We start from the raw sequence: 22,071 nt of genomic DNA, 5'->3' as shown, positions 1-22,071 counted from the left end.
TTATTTATTTCTACCTGAACAGTTCAGATATTATAGTTAAGACCACACATGATTTAAAAAACAAACAGGACTAATTTCCTGATTTGATGTATATTTATTTAGAATAAACTGTTTTCAGAAAGCGAAGCTGGTTAAAATGTATTAGCAATGATAACAGACCAGTTTTTAGTTAACTTCAATCTGTTTTTTATGATTGCTGGTTTTCAGCTGCATAAACGCGAAAATGTAGAAACAAAAGATCACAATTTTAGATTCATACAACAATTTTTTAATATTGTGTTTTCTGAGTTCAGAAAAGCTGCTCGATATGTCCGAATAAAATAAAACTATTCCACTTTTCAGCTGTAAATAAGAGTGAAAAAACACACAGTTCACCAGCGGCTCTTTATCTCAACCCTTTTTTATTTCATTAATCAAAAATATTAGCCAATACTTTTCTGCATACTTTCTCACAGCACAGTAATACTTTACACAATCAATACATTCATTAGGAGGGAAAAAAACTGAATTATGCAAGCCTACAATCACTCTGGTACGGTCGAAAAACACAGCTCTGAAACACTGCCATGAAGAGAAGAGGTAAAAGACTGCTCCAAAAAGTTATCGTGTAGAAAATCACATTCAGAAAAATACCAACAGAAATGCTAGAAGCATCAGTTGTACATTCAAGGATATATCATTATAATAATACTGTGCTGTATGTGACGGAGTATAAATACACGTCTGGTTTTGTACATTACAGGTCCTATGGCACGAACACTTTTAAAGCCTTTTTCTGTCTAATATGAACTTTATTTACACACACACACACACGTGATAACACACACTCTGTAGGTGTGAGCAGGTAGAGAGACAGAGAGGATTATCTTTTTAATATCTGGTGGCTGTTTTCTAAGATTCCACGTAGCCTGCGTGTGACGCTCCACTTCGGTTTCCCAGCATGCCCGCCTCCGTCCCTGGAGGCCGAGAGCCGCCGCTTTCTCACACAAATGTCACATTACCATGAGCTGCTCCCGGTTAACGCGTGAAATGAATGTCATGGCAACACCGGCTCCTCGGCCTGCAGCTGAAAACCTCCTTCTGCACTTCGTTAATGATCAATCTGCTCATTAGGCAACATTGATCAGAATCATAGTACATATTTGTAAATGTAAATCTCGTTGACTGATTTCTGATTATCGACATTCTGGCCTTTCACCTCCCTCAAATAACGCTCGACACCCTCCGAGTCGAGGTCCCAGACTGTCTCTGGTGACAAAAGACAGAGCAGCGTGCACACGCAGCAGAAAACACTCCGAGGTGTTCAGTTAACAAGGGAAGAGGACGCAAATTAAGCTAAAAGCGACTTAAAGCGGGAGCAAAGAGTGAGCAGCAGGCAATCACAATCTCCTCATTCTCTCTGCAATTCTGGAGAAAATCATTTTGGGCGGATAAAGGACGAGTGTAGAAGCTGGTTATGGCCACGTGTGCACAACAGAAATGACACAGCAGGAGGCCAAACGTTAAAGAAAGTGGTTATTTCTTTTTGAAGTGATGTCTGAGGGCAAAAGACTGGAATGAGAAAAACCAACAGCAGCAATCTGTGCAGGTTCAGCACCAAAAAAAAGGCAGGAGATCTGAGGAAATGTCACTTTTTACAATAAGAACATGCAGACTGTTGGCAATAATTCCACTCTGCAAATATATTACAGGACTCAAAAAGAGGTTTAGCTGTAACTTGCTTTGTTTTCGCAGTTTTTCAATCATTTTTATGCATTTTAATGATGTTTTTTTTAATCTTATGCACAGAATACTAATATTCTGTGCATAAAATATTAATTCCGTATCAGCTACATCCATCTAGACCCCAAATGTGTTCTAAAACTACACACTTTCAGTTTCAAATCGTATGTGATGGAAAACAGCGATGCAGAAAGATGTTCGTGCTTCTACCTTTCAGTGAACTTATTTCCTCTCAGCGTGCTTAAATGATGCTGTTACATTTTCTGCATTGAAATAGTGTGAACATGTAGTTTGCATGTTCTGTCTGCACCTGCTGGGTTTTCTCTGGTTATTCCCACAGTCCAACATCATGCATGGTATGTTTATATACTATAAACTGGCTGTAGTTTTGAATGTGAGCGTGCACGGTCAGCATGAATGGGCTGCAGCTCTTTACAGGCTAAAGCAGGTATAGCTAGCGAACAGATGGAAAATAAAATCAGATGCATGAATTTACATTAAACCCTCTGAAACCTGATCCGTTACAGGATTTTTTCCCCCCTTCTGTCACATTTTTACTCAAATATTTTTGTAAATAAAATCCTGCACTTCTATGTTAGCAGCACAACCCCAGCTAGAAGTCAGCCTTTTTGTGTGCAGTGCAACATCTATAAAATGAAAAGAGAAATTTATTTGATTATTTGTGGTACAAGAATTGATGAAACCTGGAATCAGCAGTCAATTCTGGAAATAAAATGGCAGCTTCACACACTTTTAAAAAAAATTTTCATGTGACTTTAGGTAGCAGCTGAGTCATGAATAGCTTCAAGCGCTGATTTTGTTTTGTTTCCATCAGAATCTGGATAAATTTGGCTTTATTTTTGGCAAATTCTTAAACAAGACATTTAGAACTGAAGCTTAGGTTTCACTAAGAACTGACAAAGTAAAAAATCTGATTTTTGGCTCTGACAGATTCCACAGCTTCTTTTAAAGACAAGAATCTCTTCAGTCCTGCTGGCAGATTTTGGGGTTCAGAGAGTCAAACTAATTGCATTTTACTCAGTTAGTAAACATTTTTTATATTTGGAGGTTTGAAGAGATAGATGTTGAGCTAGCAGGCCTACAGATGCTGCTGTTTCTTCATGTCTTAGCGGTGAAGTTAATCCATTTTGGCTCTAACAGCAGTTTCAGGAAAAAGAAACCACACACACGCAGTGTCTCAAGCATCTGAACAAGAGTTTGGAGGGCACGACTTTATCGGCTATGACAGATACGCCTAACATTCATCAGATTTAAAGCCTAACAACAAAAAAAGCTGTGATGCGTCTGATCCCTCCAGGCAGGTATTAGCAGAAATCTGCCCTTTGGCTCAGCTCCACTCTCAGCAGATAGATGAACCCTGTTAATGCCCCGAGGTGTCTGCACAATGGATGTGCATTGATCTGAGTGTGTGTGTGTGTGTGTGTGTGTGTGTGTGTGTGTGTGTGTGTGTGTGTGTGTGTGTGTGTGTGTGTGTGTGTGTGTGTTTCGGTATAAAATGTGACTGAAGCGCCGTCAGCCAGCAGAGATGAAACGTGTCATGGTGGCCCTGAGACCAGATTCACTGCTGCATCGTGGGACATAAAACTCTGATTTTTGTCTCCTCTCTGTTTCTCTCTCTGCCTCGGCTTCTTAGAAAGCTAAAGGGTTAAAGAGACGTTTTGGTACATTCATTATATTCATCCAGGTAATGGCTAACAGTGAGTCCATTAACAGTTATCCGAGGACTATCTACTCACTGCAGAAATTTCCTCGTCTAGCACTGGAAATGTGATGACTAGATTAACAACACCTTGGATCAACACGACTCCAAGTCGTATTTTTTTGTCTTATATTTTTGCAAAGCTACATTAACAGTCAAGTCTACCGTTAATAGATATTTCACCAACAATAAGCAGAGGGCCTACTTGTCCTACGATGACTTCCATAGCGAGCGCCGACTTGTAGCTGACCTGCGCTGCCGGGATGAACTCACACAAAGTCAGAAAGAGCTGTTCTCTCTCTTAACGACTTCTCTGCATATTAAAGTGGCACCGATGGAGCTTCTGTACGCTGCTGGAGGGACAGTCGGACGGTGCTCTGCCTGAGAGAATTGCCCCTGGAGGGGAGATGTTTGGTGCCCAGACTGACTCCCAGCAGCTGTTCAAAGCTCTTCGTGGTTGGCAGCAAGCGCCGTAAATCTGATGCCTCACCGGGGATTTATCTTGTTGTTTTGTCAGTTTATATGCTACGAATGGTGGCTCACAATCAGTGGTAGATGGTGGTGATTTCCCTTCATCAGTGTGTGCAGCAGTCAGTCAGTCAGTCAGTCAGTTTTTGTTTTTTTGCATGGAGGAAACAGTCTGTCGGATGCTGGTCGCTGCTTTGTGAATACTTTATTGAACATGAGAGGCTTCAACGCACACCTGCTGTTTACTTTCCCACCTTGTCGTCGCTCAAAGCTAGCTAACCCACCACCACCGCGCTCCCTCTGACATTTTCAAACCTCCAAAGACTCCCATGTGGACAAAGCTGGTCGCCATGGAGACAAAGCCTGGATACGTTCCCCAGCGACGGAGGACGGCTCAGGAGGAGATGCAGATGGGCTTCCCGTTCTTGTCGTACTGGTACACCAGCATCTTGATGCAGTGGGAGTTGGCTGGTGAGATCCAGGGGCTGCTTGTGATGGAGAAGTTGTGGCTGGCGTAGAACGGCGGCGGCTGCTTCCGGCAGTGGACCAGGGCCCGCAGCACGTTGGCCGCCATGGCCCGGAAACGCTTGCTGATGAAGCAGTAGAGGAAGAAGTTGACGCCGGTGTTGAGCAGCGCCAGCATGTTGGCCATGTCGGTGAGCATGTGCAGCAGGCGGCCGGCGCTCGGCGAGGCCGGCGGGGGCGAGTAGAAGTGGTAGAGGATCATGAGGGTGCGCGGTGCCCACAGAACGGCAAAGATGGAGGTGATGGCGAGGAGGATGGCGGTGGTCTTGCCGGTGGAGTAACCGCGCAGACGGAAACAGCTCCGACGCCGGCGCAGCTTCCGCACGATGACGGCGTTGAGCGAGAAGAAGACGGTGCAGGGCAGGAGGTAGACGGTGGCGCAGTGGGCCCAAACCAGGACATGCTGGGCCGCCGTCCTCCTGCTGCTCTCCCCTCCACCTCCTCCAACCCCAGGCAGGCTGTGCCACAGCTCCGGCCACCAGTAGTACGGAGCCGCCGACAGCAAGCAGCCGATGTAGACGGCGAATATCACCCTACGAGTGCGGGCCGGGTAGGACACGGTGTGGTAGCGCAGCGGGTGGCAAACGGCGATGTAGCGGTCGATGGTGAGCGGCACAGTGATCCAGATGGAGGTGTGGATGGAGGAGAACTCCAGGACCTGCACGGCGCTGTTCAACGACGGGGGCAGTGGTGTGGCCAAAATAAAATCCTCCAGTATGAAGTCCACGAAAACGATGAGGAGCAGAACGAGGATGTCGGCGGCCGCCAGAGCCAGGAGGTAATTGTAGGAGGACTTCTGACGACGCAGCACCAGCTGGGACAGGATGACCACCGTCAGGATGTTAGCTGATTGAAAGGACACAGAAAGAGGAAATGATGGGGAATGAAACAGTATGATGAGATGGGAAAAGGAAATGAGCAGGGAGGGAAACAGAGAAACTGAGTGTTAGTAGGCAGGTAATTGAAATGGGAAATTGTCATTCAGCCAGATGAATACAGGACAGTAACAGATGCTGCCAACATGTAGAGGATTTGCATTGGGTGGATTATGTTTCAACACCACTCGAATCAGGCCCAAGCTGAGTGGACTCCTGTGCCATTTCCTTCCAGTTTAAGCCCACTATATGCAAAAATATCCAATTCTGTCATTGTTCCCGGACAGTGTTTGGCTTGTTTGTGCAGCTCTCCGCTCTAATCCGCTCCCTGTTTGTTCCTCCCTTCCCAGTTCATCTGCATTTGCTGTGTAATTCCAGCAGCTCCTGCCTTTGGCCAAATTGTTATCTCTAATAAAGAGTAAAGCCACAACAAAAACAGGAGGGCAAGGTACAGCATCGCAGGCCGGCAGTCTCCTGGGTTCACTCCTGTCTGCCGTCCTGCCGCCGGCGATTCATCTGCTAAAAGACAACACAAGGACGCCCATCACTCCCCATCTGCCTCTCTCCGTCCGTCTTTACCCCACATCCCCAACATGTGGCATCATACGCTTTCATCCATGTCGCCAGCCTTCATTTATCCCGTCTCTATTCCAGCGGACAGGTGTAGAGTCCAGGGGGGCATCAAATATGATTTATCTCGCTGACCTCTGGCTTAGCTTAGCTTAGCTGCCTCTCAACACCACATATTGCATATTATTCCCACGTCTGTGAAGTTTCTGGCACAGTTAAGGAGCGAATAAACAAGATAGAGGCTTAACATAGCTTTTAATGAATATGTGCATGGAATTTCTTTGATTATTTGTGGTACAAGAATTGATTAATTAAAGCAAATTAAATGGCAGCGTCACTCACTAGAAACATTTCACTGCTTTCATTTTGAATTTATTTATGTCCTGCAGTTCGGCTGAAAATTTCCAGATTTCTCAAAAATCTCGTGACTTTTTGTAGCAGTTGAGTCATGAATGGCTTCAAGCACAGATTCAGTTTTGTTTCTGTCAGAATTGGGTTTAATTTGGCCAATTCTTAAACAGGACATGTAGAACTGAAGCTTATGTTTCGTTAAGAACTGACAGAAAGTTAAAATTTTGATGTCTGAATCTGACAAATTCCACAATTTCTTTAAAAGACCATAATCTTTTCAATCACACTGGCAGATTTTAGGGTTCAGAGAGTTAAACTACTTTTATTTGACCTCAGTTAACAAAACGTGTTATTTTTGAATTTAAAACACAGATAAATGTTTTGCTAGCAGGCCTATAGATGCTGCTGTTTCTTCATGTTTTAGCGGTGAAGTTGATCCATTTTTGCTTTAACAGTTGCTTCAGGAATGTGCATGTGCTCCCAGATGTGGGGCAGAATGATTGATTGATGATTTAAGATCATTTAAATGATTACAAAACCTATTAGTCTCTGAAAATATAATAAAAACTTAGTGGATTATCTCAAAGATGATCCTTAAATCGAGTCAAATGCCAAAATAATCTGAACTCACAGGCATCTGTTAGCTTTTATTGGGCACATTTGGACACCTTTGTTTCTGCTGTTCCACACTGACATTACTGTTCAAAAGTTTGGGGTCACCCAGACAATTTCATGTTTTCCATGAAAACTCACACTTTTATCCATGTACTAACATAACTGCACAAGGGTTTTCTAATCATCAATTAGCCTTTCAACACCATTAACTAACACAATGTAGCATTAGAACACAGGAGTGATGGTTGCTGCAAACGGGCCTGAAAAAAAATGCTTTTCTTTCAAAAATAATGACATTTCTAAGTGACCCCAAACTATTGAACGGTAGTGTATGTGATAACAGCTGGATGAATGCGAGTGGTGTCTGATATTTACTGCACACCCACAAGCAGTCTAGGTCAATTCAAGTCAATGAGACATTTGAAAGCTGAGATATTAGCAGGAAAATGTGCATTTTTAAAAATGAGCAGTGTGATTTTTGTAGGACATTTCATTAAGGCAAACTTGGTAAATTTTCTCACATATTTAGACTTTCATTTTTCGTGTAGACAAGCTGTTGCACATTATAGTTCTCAATGCATATGTGACATGAAGTGTAAAATTTAAAGACTTTTTCAATTTAACCAGAGCTTCTATTTCATGCAGTGCTAGTTCAATTATCTAACTAATATTAAAAATACACACAGCAGAGTATCTGCTAACCAAAGTCCTTCAGACAAACTGTTGGAGCCACATCCAGTCGCTTTCCTCAGACAAAGATCTGTCTAACATTGCATCATAGCGTCACAGACATTAATGCATTTAGCAGCTGTCGCTGTCCGTGTAGTGTGTGTGTGTGTGTGTGTGTGTGTGTGCGTGTGCGTGTGTGCCTGTGTGTGCGTGTGCCCTCTGCAGTAATAGATCTGGGATTGGATTAAAGATGGCAGCTTGGAGTCTGGTACATCACACTTCACAGCCTCAGCCGCTATCAGCTGATTACAAATTACAAAGCTGGCTCCAGATAATGACTGAAGATGTGCACCAGACAGTGCACACACACATGCGCACACACGCACACACACACACACACACACACACACATACAAACTCATAGATCATTAGGGATGCACCAATTCATTAACATCCAATCTATCAATAACCATAAATGAGATGTCAAAGCTGCTTACAAGACTCAACAAGCCAATACACGTGCACTGAGCTGCCGGAGTGCACGACACCTTTCACCAGCACAAGGCGCTAACTGCTAACTGCTAATTGCTAATTGCTAACTGCTCCTCGCTTTCATGTCAGGTCCTGCCCGACTGTTGTTGACTCTTTCGCTGCTGCTGGTTTGTTTTAGTCGAAACTTGGACTCAGAGTTGTGGAACCACCAGCGTTACAAGGTTTATAATAACCCTCAGTGTCATGGCTGTCTCTTAGGTTATCATTTATTATCTATTTGCACGTTTTATGTCCTTGTTTCTTTGCTCTGTTGGACTATGTCATGTTAATAGCTCAGCATAACTGTGGAAGAGTTTCCTAAAGGTAAAAAAAACAAAATTCAGAAGACATGTTTACAGCCCAAAAATGTTTTCATTCTTAGAAATAAAGACTCATTCTACTGTGCTCCATTTTGGCACAATATTTAATCAGTTGTGAGTTTATGGGTCATTTCAGAATTGGAGGACATTTTATGTCCCATCAAATTTCAGATAATCCATGTACAAAATACTAAAACATGCAGTTGTTGTGTGAATTTAATTCTCCTGAGACCAAATCTAAAAAAAAAAAAAAAAAAAAAAAACTAGAAGAAAAGAATGTTTAAAAATATTTTTTAAAATACCAAATAAGTCTGGAGTTCCCACTAAAATTCCATTTTTCCCTTGTTCCACCTCCCTGATGACCAAATTCAATTTCAAATAAAACAGTTAAAATGAAATTTAAATCTGCTTTTTTGCTATTATTTTTTCATTGACGTCTCTTGTAATTGTGGGAACATTTTTTAAATCAACATAATGTTTTAAATAATTATTATTATGCGTGGAACGTGTGTCCCACAACAACCCAGTTAGCATAACGTTTTTAGCTGGTAGAAAGGGAAGAAAACACTGCAATTAGCATCATCCAACAGTTTTCCTATAGAATGTGTAGAGCAAAGCTATGTCCTCTCTTCTATTTTTCACATTTTCATCCCATTGTCAGCCTTGATTGAATGTCTCACTCTACCTCATATTATCAGGATCAGACTAATTCTTTGGACTGTTTTCCATCAGTCAGTTTGTCCTCTTGGTCAGCAGTAACAGCAGCTAAATATCTAGCTTCTACTGCTGAGAAAAAGATCACATTAGCATGGATTAGCAACCCTTTTACTGTGATTAGAGTAGGGTTAGCAAACACCACAGAAAACATGGAATAAAAATGCTACCATTGATGTGGAAGCTGAGCCAATCAAGCCTTTGATAGTTTATTGCCTATTATTGATGAAAATGGAGCAGAAAACTGTAAAAGAGAAGGTTTATTTTTCAAACATTTTGAAGGCCACATGTCCTCCAATTCTGGAATGATCCATATTGATTATTAGCAAAGAAAGTTGTTGATTCATGGAGGTTTATTTTTTTTCTAGTGTTTTGTGTTGATGATTCCAAAAAAAGATGCTCCAATGATGAGTGTAGTTTATTTTTAATAGAAAATCCCATTTATGAGTATTATTAGAACTTAGTTTGACCTCATTCCGGCTGCCAGCTTAGATCTGTTTTTTGGCTTTTCCAGATTGCATTGAGATTGATTTTTGAAATTCCACTAGGATTTCCACAGATATGTTTGGCTCCTCGAATCAGAATTTAAAATATCGCACACAACGTGACACACAATCACGGCATCAGATCCAGAGCAACCTGCCGGAATGTTGGAGGACGGAGGTTCTAACCGAGGAGATCATTTATCAAGAGATCTCACATCGGAGAGAAACACAAATCTGAACTGACCACTCAACAGAAGATCTGATATGAGAAACCTGAATCTGAGTTAACTGTCAGCGGCTGGGTTGCATTGTGGGTAATGTAGGAACCAAGTCAAAAGACACCCAGTCAATTTTTTAAAATCCTTTTTAACGTTTCACTGTCTTTTTTGGGGGGAAATCCTGTTTTTCTTCCTAAAAATGAAGGTTTGCTGTTTGAAGATATCAAAATGACGATAAAGAGACGTCAAAGGTTTCGTATTAGTAGAAACAAATGTGTTGAATCCATCTGAGGGACATCTTGATTATATTTTTGTATAGTTTTATTATGCAGTGAGTGCACATTACCTGCTAACTTCATTCGCCTAAATGTATTCTGCATGAGCATAAATGGCTAGTATTTGCAGCATATTAAATCATTTTGAACTCATTATTTTATACTGAGATTATAACAACAGATTCAGCAGAAACCAGGATGCCCCTATTCATGTGATTTCTGAAAATGCAAATATATCCCAGCACAAAAACTATCAAGGAATATAAAGCAGACGAGTTAGCCCATCATTTTTAGATGAAATGCTATCATTAGTTGTTGAGCTGTGGTTTATAAATTGCTGTCAGCAAAGTTTACAGTTGACTTTATGGCCATTTCTGTAAACGTAATGCAGCTTGACTTTTGTTTCTCACAGCTGTAGCCCTTCACCTGGGATCTTATCAGTTTGTACGAGGAGAAGTTTACCACTGACTTCTCAGCATCTACTGCAAATCCATCCATCCATCCATCCATCCATCCATCCATCCATCCATCCATCCATCCATTATCTTTACACTGCTGAATCCTCATTGGAGTTGCGAACTGTGGAAGAAAGCCCAAGAACCTGGAGAAAACCCACTCATGCACAGGGAGAACATGCAAACTCCATGCAGAAAGATCCTGGGAAGGCCAGGACACAAACCGGGGATCTTCTAGCTGCAAGGCAAAAGTGCTAACCACTACACCACTGTGTAGCCCAGTCCAAAGACATGCTGAGGTTAATTGGTGATTCTAAATTGTCCGTAGGTGTGAATATGAGTGTGATTGTTTGTCTGTATATGTAGCCCTGTGATAGACTGGTGACCTGTCCAGCTGAACCTTCACCCTAAGTCAGCTGGGATAGACTCCAGCCCCCCTGCGAACCTAATGAGGATTAAGCTGTGTATAGATAATGGACGGATGGATTTGGACTGTGGGAGGAAGCTGGAGACCCGGAGAAAACCCACACATGCACAGGGAGAACATGCAAATTCCATGTGGAAAGATTCTGGGAAGTTGAGGAAGTGAACTGGGAATCTTCTAGCTGCAAGGCAACGGTGCTAACCACCAAGCCACAGTGCAGCCCATCGACTGCAAATCCAACCACTTTAATCCATCGCCTCACTTTCTCTGTGACTCTCTCTTGTCTGCTGAACAGAGAGGAGGGAAGCTGTTGGCTGTCACTGGATGGGCTTTATTCTGTTTGAGGCAGGCCCTCCACAGACAAACAAAAGGGATCTGCTGTGAGGTTGACATTTCCATTTAGCCACTGGGTTTCCCATTCACTGCAGCTGACTCCTGGTCTCCAGGTTGTCTCTGGATCTGCTCAGCCTTCAGTCGCTCATGTAGATGCTCGCACAAAAATGCATGCAAACTCTCATCATCTTTCCGTATTCTCCCTCACAAAGGAAGCCCCGGGGCCTCCAGCTGAGAGGGGATTAGAATGACCTGCAGGACAGATGATGGGCTGCTGTGTGTTTGTGCGTCTGTCTGCGTTCGCTGTGTGTTTGTGTGTTTGCACGATGACTCTTTAGTCTATTTGTGTGGGAGTGCTTTTGTGCCGCCGCTCCCCCTGCTGCTCCTCTAATGTAACGAGGGTGGCTGACGTTGTTTAGCGGGAAAAGAGACGGCACAGCGAGCTCCCTGAGGTGTGTAACGAGGCTGACTCATCCCGCCACTAAAGGGACGCATCAGACGGCTGTCGACAAACCAGTTTAACCCATCAGAACCAGAGGTAGAACACCCTCCGGTCGTCAGGCTCTCTCACGGGCCTTGTATAAGATTCACAGAATAAAAAAAGGAAATGATGTCCCTCTAAAAGAGAAGGAGCGTCGCAGCATTGCAATTAAGGATTTTCTGTCATTTGAGGGAATTGAGGTACAACGGCTCATCTGGAGGCTAATAGGACCAGAGGAGGAGAGAGGGATGAGAAAATAGATGGAGGGTGAAGGAAACTGTGGTCTGAGGGAAGGTCAGGGAGGGATGGAGGACGGCAGGATTAGAGAGAAGGACCAAATGAGACAGACAGCGAGGTGTAGAGGAAACAGAGAGGAGAATATCAAAGCTGGCTTCAAAGGTCACAGCCACTTTGTTCTTCATGACAACCGTTTCCCTTTAGTCTTCTGTAAGCGTCACACTCTACACAAAGCAGAGCGATTCCTTAATTCTGCGGAACAAAAACCAGCCGCTTATCGCTCCTACGAAGCAACGGGAAGAAATGTGATGGTTTTTAAAGCCTGGATGTTGCAAATGTATTAACATTAAGGTCATTCCAGAATTGGAGGACATTTGAGTTTCCAAATTTTTGAAAAATAAATCTTCTCTTTTGCAATTTTCTGCTACATATTCATCAACAAGAAAAGCAGTACTCCTCCAAAGCTGTTCATTCCCCTATATGGCATTGTCAGAAATGCAGCATTTTTTTTTAGAAATGCAAGATTTATTTATTAGGTATTGAATTGCCTTGCGCTGAGCACAGATGTGTGTTATGCATGTGTATGTTATGTATGGATAATGAATCACGTGACCTAAATATGTAGCGGGTAGCGGGAATTGATGGGACTCAGAAACACCCCCACAATTTAATCAATTGTTCCTTGTATCATTTCCGACGAATAAGTCCCGATAAGTCCACAGTGGTGGATTTGTAGCAGGATCGCAATTATGTGATGTAGATGACGTAGTGTTCACTTGTCATAGTTACAGTGATGCCGTGCCGCTATCTGGCAGTGATCATAGACTGTATAATAAAGATGGACATAGCGTCTGGCTCCAAAAATGAAGCCTACCCAGAAGTGTCAAAAACTTGCAATATCACACCATCCGCCAGGTGCTGGCTCCAAAAAGCTCTGGCTCCATAGACCCCAATTCATCACGGGAAAAACTAAAATTTGGTAGACTGCTTTTCAACTGCTCAGGATTTTTTTTTTCATTAGCTGTTATGGTTAAAACGAGAGATCAGGTGGCCGATCTTAAAATAAATCAATACTGAATTTTATATAGAGCGTTAAAATTTTACGGAGCCAGGGTGCGGGGCTACTTGACTGACAGTCTGGTCTGGAATGGTTGACAGGTCCTATGGAGGAGGCAGCAGAGACTTTGCTCTCGTTTGGATTAATTCTGATATAATAACTGTTGGTTTATTTATCGGTGCAGCAGCAGAACATTTTCCACAGACAGTTTTTCTGCCCATTGGCTTGTTTTAACCAGTTTTCTGCCTTCGGCTGATTTTACCAGCAGACACCTAAAGGACTCTGATAGTTCGCTAATTAAATGTTTATTTTCGTATCGGTGCCACTTTTAATGCACTTTATATGCGGCTTTAGTGTCAGATATAATGTGTGCCATGCACTCCAGATGTTGGTGGAGTTTGTTTCTATGTGTTGACGAGAGAAGAGAGTTAGCATAGTAAATATTAGCTTTAATGTTAGCGATGCTAACCGAGCTAGCTGCTCAGTCGTAGCCCGATTAAAGCTAATGTAGCATTAAGCTAATAATGTTTGTGTTGAGTTTCATGTTAACAGTTGAAGTGAGTTATGTTAGTGTAATGTGGTACATTTAGTTAGTAAAACTGTCAGTGGAGATGCTGGTTCACATTAATGTAACATTTAGAAAACCTAAATGTGATTAAAACAGTGAGGTTAAGGTTCTGTGTTGTCAGTAGTCATGAATATCTGCTGAGTCTCTGAAGTTAAACTGGAGAAAACAGGAAATCTACTGTCTAGTCGTTACCGTTGTTTAATGACTGATTCACATGTTGTAGTACTTATTCCTGCAGTGTAGATTGGAAAGATAAACTCCCAGAATATGATCAAAGTAATGATGAACACTACAGTTATTACATTTAAATTGCAGCACAGATAAACTGGATAATAAAATCCTCTCCCCTAAAGCTAAAGTGACTACAGGCCTTTCTGTCTTTCAGTGCCTGGAAAACTATATGTGAAATAGGAAATCTTTCCAGGGATACTTTAAAATGAACCTCTGCTGTTGATGCTGATACTGTGATGTCTGTCTTCATCTCAGGTGTCTCATGTTCACTGTGAGGATCTTCTGAGTGAAGCCAACAGAAGGAAAACCTCATCTGGTTGTGAAGAAGGAGACTGAATGGACGACATCCTCAGTGAACCACTTCCTGTTTAGCTTTCACTTACAGAAGGACAGACCATCTGTTTCAGAAGTTTATTATTCTCTGTTCTTAGTATTCAGGTTCCGTTTATCACCTTTAACTTCATCTCTGCTGTTGTAGCATAATGACAATACAGAGTACATGTCATTATTTATAGCAGATATGCAGCATTAAAATATCAACACATTCAGAGCAGGAGCTTCATTATTCCCTTTATTGCACATTTAAAAACTGCATTATTTAACAATTCTGAACTGTAAAGATGTGTAAACACATGAAATAAATGGATGAAATAAATAATGTGTTGGGGCTGCACAGTGGTGTAGTGGTTAGCACTTTCGCCTTGCAGCTAGAAGATCCCTGGTTCGCGTCCCGGCTTTCCCGGGATCTTTCTACATGGAGTTTGCATGTTCTCCCTGTGCATGCATGGGTTTTCTCCGGGTACTCCGGCTTCCTCCCACAGTCCAAAAATATGCTGAGGTTAATTGATTACTCTAAATTGCCCGTAGGTGTGAATGTGAGAGTGCTTGTTTGTCTTTGTATGTGGCCCTGCGACAGACTGGCGACCTGTCTAGGGTGTCCCCTGCCTTCACCTGAGTCAGCTGGGATAGACTTCAGCCCCTTGGAGATTCAGTTTGGTCATCAGCGGGGTGGGACAAGAGAAAAATGGCATTTTACGGGGAACTCCAGACTTATTTGGTATTTTATAAAATATTTTCAAACATTTTTTTCTCCTAATTTGTTTTTTTAGATTTGGTCTCAGGACAAGAACATTTAAGCAACAACTGCATGTTTTAGTATTTTGTACGTGGATTATTTGAAATTTAATGGGTGGGACGTAAAATGTCCTCCAGTTCTGGAATGACCCATTTTTTTAAACGTGTGTAAAAAAGCAACATACTGCCAGAGCAACAGTAAGAAAGAGATGTGATGTTTAATGTGCACTGTGAGAGAGAAAGCAGCCCTGTAACGATATTGATGCGACTGCAGTGCTCTGCCACCTGCTTACCTCCACACTCATTCATTTTACAGACAGGCCACCGAGAGTCAAGGTTTGGAGATGACTGTCCTCACATCAAGGCTGAAGCTGCAGGTCTGTGCTGCTCATCCTCTTTAAAGGGCTCATAAACAACTGTTAAAAACGTGCCCTTGGCTCTTCTCTTTTTTTAATCTACAGCTTTGAGAAAACAACCAAAGGGGAAGAGAGATGAAACAGAACTCAGGCGGGAAGAAGGATCACAGCGCCGTAGTTATCCTCAGATTGACGTATTAACAATCTATGAACGTATGAACAACAAATCAGTTACAGCAATTTATTACAATGAACAGTGGCGTTATGTGACGATCGGCATACGTCTGTCTGTCTGTCTGTCTGTCTGTCTGTTCGCAACATTACTCAAAAACGGACTAACGAATTTGGATGAAATTTTCAGGGAAGGTCGGAAATGACACAAGGACCAAGTGATTAGATTTCGGCAGTGATGCAGCTTATAGTCTGGATCCCCGGATTTGTTGAAGATTTCATCCGTCAGAAATGATACGACGACTGAGCGGCCTTGGTGGAGTATTGCGCTCTCTGAGTGCTTTTCTACTTTTTTTTGGGAATATTATTGTAATTATTTATTATTAATTATTTAACTATTTTTTTTATTATCCTATTATTTATTACTCCACCAAGGAATGCAGTGGAGTTATGTGATGATCAGAGTTGGTTTGTCTGGCTGTCTGTCTGTTAGCAACATTACTCAAAAACGGACTAACGGATTTGGATGAAATTTTCAGGGAAGGTCAGAAATGACAGGAGGACCAAGTCATTAGATTTTGGCAGTGATGCGGCTTATAGTCTGGATGCACAGATTTTTTAAAGATTTCTATATCACTGCGAGATAGCGGCATGGCGTCACTGTAACTATGACAACAAGTGAACACTACATCAGCTGCCTGCTGATGATCACATGATTGTGATCCTACTACAAATCCACCACTGAGGACTTATCAGGACTTATCCATTGGAAATGATACAAGGAACAACTGATTAAACTGTGGGGGTGTTTCTGAGTCCCATCAATTCCCGCTGCCTGCTACATATTTAGATCATGTGATTTGGTATCTGTACATAACGTACACATGCATAACAAGTGCTCAGTGCAAGATAATTTTGTTTGTGGGTACATCTATATTAAATGGCCATATTCTATGGTGCTGTGATTTCTGCCACAAATTTTTTCAAGATTTAATCCGTCGGAAATGATACTCTCGGAGTGCTTTTCTTGATTAGTTTGCAGTGTTTTCAGCATTTTCATCAAACAAAGTCAGCTCTGTGACAGCACATCTCTGATTTATTGCCTGAAACAACACCTCCCCCGTCCTCTCTGGCTCGTCCTCCTCTCCTTCCGCAAACTGCAGACTGGAGACAAAACTCACAATCCCAACCTGCCTCCATTCGATTTGCTGCTTTACTTCCCCCCCACACTGTCGCATCCCTTCCTTCAGTCTGCTCCAGCTAATCTCAAACTCTGCTTTCAGAGTGATAGGATCTGTTAACGAGGCCCCGTCCCGTCGCAGCTGAAGACTGACAGATCGATAGTTCAAACTGAAAATCGATGAGGCCCATCTCTTCATTAAGTAGCGGCTGACACCTGGCCTACACTGCGATGTGGAAGAAGGGGTTGTTAGCGCGGAACATTCCCGACCTTTTCCCCTTGGATGGGTGGATAATTGGGAGCTGGACGAGGCGTTCTCCAACTAGTGGCACCTTCGACTATTGAGCAGACACACCGAAGCTTCGGCAGGTCGACGTGAAGACTCAGAGGATCCCAAGAGCCTCATATGAAGTGACTCATTGTGTGCATTCGTTCTCTTGTCCACATCTCGAATCCAAACAACCGCCAATTTGTCCAACACATGGCGACACCTGAGCCACTCTCGGTCCATGGACTGAGTGCACTGAAAGCTCAACAAGACCCCAAAACACACTCTACTGACCGCTATTTTACTGTTAAACAATGTTTTTTTATTCAAAGGTTTGATTGAAACATTTACATGGAAACTTGCAGAAATTTATCAGTTTTTTTCGGTGCCTAGGTAGCTAGCAGCTAATGTACATTCGATCCATTTTAAGATAATTATACTTTTCTGACAATGTCAAAAAATGTATGACATCAAAGAAAATATTTGAAGAAAATAATGCATCTCAAGAGACTCATTCTACTATTACTAACTACTTATATTCATATTTTTAGGACAAATTTTTCTACTTATATTCATATTTTTAGGTCATATTGTTCTACTTTAGTTTCTATTTTTAGGATTTTTTTAAAAACTTGTTTATATTTTTAGGTTATATTTTGTACTTACATTCATAATTTTAGATTGTATTTTTTGTACTTATATTTATATTTTTCTACTTATATTTATATTTTTAAGACATATTTTCCTACTTATATTTATATTTTTTGGATATATTTTTCAACTTATATTTATAGGACATATTTTTTTACTTTTTATATTTTTAGATCATATTTTTCTACTTATGTTGATGTTTTTATGTCATATTTTTCTTGTAACATTTTATTTTTAAGACTTCTTTTCTACATATGTTTATACATTTTATATTGTTCATATTTCTGCAACTGTAACATCAACAATTTCTACTCAACGATCAATAAATTATTTCTGATTCTGTTCAATGTAATCTATATGATGTTAATTATTGAATGCATTCGCTGCTTTGTGTCCTGCTGCACCGTCTTGGAGACTTTTCATCAACACATTTTGCAGATCATTCAGATATACAGGTATTTAAGCAGCACTAAAGCAGGATGGTGGCTTATTTCACCAGATAAACCACCTGTAGTGGATTTAAACTGGGAAGCAGCTGTTGGTTTGTTGCACACGTGCTCTACTGTAAAGCAGCAGGCCTTCACGTCTGGATCATCCCGGGGAGGCAGCAGCAGCTCCTTCATTGTCCTGCTTGCTATGCGACCACACGTCTGCTCTGTCTCGAGCAGCGGGCGGAGAGAGAGCGCGTTAGCGATTAATTAAAAATGTGGCAATTCGTTTCAGCTCCGTCGTCTGCAGCAGGCTCAGAGCTGCTACTCCGCTGCCTCGGCTGTTATTAATCTCTTTGTCTATTAGGGCTCTGATCTCTTAACTCCACCGTTCGCCTTCTTCTCGGTGTCCTTGTCTTCTTCTTTCCAGTTCATCATTTCCACAGGTCACTCTGTAATCTCTCCCCACCACTTGACCTGCCCAATCCCTTTCCTCATCACCTTCCCTCGTCTCGCTTTGCGCCCTCGAAGCTGTCGATGTGACCTTTCTCTGTCTGCAGGTCGGGGAGTTTCCTGTTGCTGCTGCTAATGAAACACCGTCTGATCATCGGAATAGCAGCCTCGTTCCGCCGCCAGCGTTTCATTTGTGCAGGTCTGTAGGTCATGCCGCTACTACTCATACATGCCGCGCTCATGAAACATTCATGATTCAGCTTGAGTGGAATGAGCTGTGTCATTATGATTGAATAAGTCAAACTCGCTGCTGCTACTATAGGACTGCCTCGCACTCTCCGCTTATTGTTACTCAGCGATTAAACAAACAGCATGTGTAAAGACGACTCAGCAGCAGCAGTAGAATGAAATGAAATGAAACTCCAGCTCTGCCGTCCAGAAATCATTCGGGGAGGTTTGATCGAAAAGAAGGACTTTCACTCAAACCTCTGGGGCAACTGCAGTCTTGGCACACAAAAGCTTTTCACTTTGCAATGCAGATTTGTTTTGAAGCAGAGCGGCTTATGTTGCTGATAACATCGCCTTCAAGTCCTCATCAAGGAAAAAGGTTCTGCGTTTAAGGATGTTGGTTAATCTTAAGGACAAATAAAGCACTGCTTGTTTATCTTAAAATCATCCATTCATTACCTACGCAACACTTAATCCTCATTAGAGTCGCAGGGGATTGCAGTCTACTTAGGGCCAAGGCAGGTTCACACACATTCACACCTATAGACAATTTAGAATCATCAGTTAACCTCAGCATGTTTTGGTCTGTGGTAGGAAGCTGGAGAACCCAGAGAAAACCCAGCAGGGAGAACATGGAAACACCAGGCAGAAAGATCCTGGGAAGGCTGGGATGTGAATCAGGGATTCTAAAAATCAGTGTTAAATAATATCTAGCTTTGCTGCTAGCACTTTCGCCCTGCAGCTACAAGATCCCTGGTTCGCGTCCCAGATCTTTCTGCATGGAGTTTCCATGTTCTCCCTGTGAATGAGTGGGTTTTCTCCAGGTTCAGTCCAAAACATGTTGAGGTTAATTGGTGATTGTAAATTGTCTGCAGGTGTGAAGGCGAGTGTGATTGTTTGTCTGTCCATCAGGTCCTCATTTAAGATGTCCTCGACCTACGGCGTTTTGTGGTTTTGTCGCCATCTCCCATAAATTTATTAAGAAAGTCTTGTTCCATCAGTCCGATGTACAGCATTTGCATCGTTAAAACAAATTTCGCACGGGAACTAGTTGGCGAGCGGAGCAGACGAATGCATCGTCACGTCGCGCTCTACGAGGAAGACGGCTTTGTTTACATTCGCCGGTTGTACGCCTCATTGGATTGGGCTACATTCGCTTTCTTTTGTTTGTGTTGTTTTTTTGGAAACTGTTTGCCCCTCATTATGGCTCCCAAGTCAAACGCTTGTCTAGTCAGTTTATGATTTTGCCACCGTGACAGCGTAGATGAGCGACATAGGCACTTATGTACAAATGTGGGTTCCGACTTATGGTGAAAATCACATTATGTCGTGCAGTAGGAATGAAATTCTGATGCAAGTCGAGACCCCCCTGTACATGCAGTCCTGTGGTAGACTGGCGACCTGTCCAAGGTGTCCCCTGCCTTCGCCTGAAGTCAGCTGGGCTAGACTATAGCCCCCCAGTACCCTAATGAGGATTAAGCGATGTCTAAATAATGGATGGCTGGATGGATGGCTGGATGGATGGATGGATGTTGTGCTTGATGTTGTTTGATCTCAGAATGAGTTCGGTATTTCATTGCTGGGTTAAAACAGATTCCAATCTTTTCCTCTTTCATCTGACCTCCAGCTTTTCCATCTCCCTGTTTTATACCCGCACTCATATACGCACCACTTTGCTGCTCTGTGTGAGGCCAGGTCAGCGCTCATAGATCACACAGCGGGACGGAGGCAGTAAATGGGTCTGACAGTGACTGTGAATGGACTAATCATTCAACGGTAAAGACACAAGAAGGAGGCGCCATTAATTCAGGTCGTCGAGAGACACACATCTGTCGCTGAGGTCAAAGCCACAGTCATCACTCACAGGTTGTCACGCAAACATAAAGCACACCGACTCATATTAATAAAAACAATAAAATGTGTTTTCATATTTTGTAGCTCTGCAAGATTTCTGGACAGATTTAATAATGTTCTGCACATCTCTCCATCTTGTGCTCGAAAAAATCTCCAAGAAACTCCAGACAGACACATAGGAGGAACGTACGCATGCATGAGTGACAGCCACAAGGTCAGAATGACAAATCAACAGTATGTGTGCACAGAATGACAGCTGTGCACGATGCACCCAGGTGTGCAGACAAGTGGGCAACAAATCGAGACACAAAGCACAAAACTCCTGCAAACCACCAAATGCAAGCTCCAAATTGGTAAATTAACGCAGAATTGCTCATGACACACACACTTCTGTGCACGTCTCTTACCCGGCAGGCCGAGGCAGAGCAGGACGCTGTAGTAGATGACCGGCAGTGGTCCGAGAGGGCATCGCTGGGCAACCTCCTGCCCGCTCCAGGTGCTCCCGTTTGGGGAAAAAACGGGAAAGATGTGGCTGTGCTCCATGGCCTCTTTCCTCGTCCTCTTCCTCAGCTGAGCTCAGTGTCAAGAAGCCCGAGCAGCGATCAAAGCGCCCGGTAGCCGGTTCGGGAGAGAGGCTGCTCCGTCCTTGGGTGCCAATCAGCATGAGTGTTTGCACGCGAGCGTTTGCGCAAGACAGCGAGGTTGAGTGTTGCGAGAAAGGAGGGAAGAATGGGAAGAGATGGAAGGAGGGAGTGAAAAAGGGGGAAGAGATGTGAGAGATGATGTGTGTTATTAGGTGACGGAGAGGAAGGCGGCGAGGAGAGCTGAGAGGGAGGCGTGAAGAGGTGAGTGTGAAGGTAGAAGTGGAGAGGGGAGGATGCTGCCTGAGTGTGAGAGGAGGAGGAATGAGAGCGATTCGAGAGCACAGCGGGAGGAGGAGGAGGAGAGAGAGGGAGGGAAGGAGGAGAGAGAGAGAGAGGGAGAGAACAGAGAGATAATAAAACTGATGAGGAGACAGATGTGACAGATGAGAGAAGATAAAAAAAATAAAAAAAAAAAAAAATAAAAAAAAAAAGAGAGAAGATAAATGAGTCGGTGGTGGAAGAGGACGGAGAGCGTTCGCCCTGTTTGTTTTGAGTCAACGTGCCTCTTTGCTGCTGGTGTTTGATTCAGTTTCAGTTTAAACATGAATCCTTCTTCCACCACACACAGGAAGGTGACGTGAGTGTGTGTGGAGGTGTTTGTTGCGGCTGCTCGGTCTAATCTTCCATGCAGTGGGAACTGTCTGTATCTCCAGATAAAATGTACCAATAGACTGACACTGAAAAACACAAATATTCACATTTCAGTTTGCGGTTTATCAGCTGGACTGAGGTCGATAGCAGAGCAGCGACTGTCAGTTATTACTCCACCAAGGAACACGGTGGAGTTCTGTGACGATCGGCGTACATCTGTCTGTCTGTCAGCAACATTACTCAAAAACGGACTAATGGATTTGGAGGAAAATTTCAGGGAAGGTCAGAAATGACACAAGGACCAAGTGATTAGATTTTGGCAGTGATGC

General features: G+C 42.7%; 1 protein-coding gene across 1 annotated transcript; it reads right to left on the bottom strand.

Annotated features, from left to right (window-relative positions):
• Positions 1-382: 382 nt before the first annotated feature.
• On the bottom strand, positions 383-21,434 carry gpr139 (G protein-coupled receptor 139). Its single transcript, XM_023288200.3, has 2 exons — positions 20,915-21,434; positions 383-5,281 (listed from the first exon to the last, which is right to left on the bottom strand). The coding sequence occupies exons 1-2, from the start codon at positions 21,048-21,050 to the stop codon at positions 4,305-4,307; spliced, it is 1,113 nt and encodes a 370-aa protein (XP_023143968.2). The 5' UTR covers positions 21,051-21,434; the 3' UTR covers positions 383-4,304.
• Positions 21,435-22,071: the final 637 nt, after the last annotated feature.

This window comes from Amphiprion ocellaris, chromosome 19 (genome assembly GCF_022539595.1).
Source record: "Amphiprion ocellaris isolate individual 3 ecotype Okinawa chromosome 19, ASM2253959v1, whole genome shotgun sequence".
NCBI classification, from domain to species: domain Eukaryota; kingdom Metazoa; phylum Chordata; class Actinopteri; family Pomacentridae; genus Amphiprion; species Amphiprion ocellaris.
This window is presented reverse-complemented; position numbering and strand designations above follow the sequence as displayed.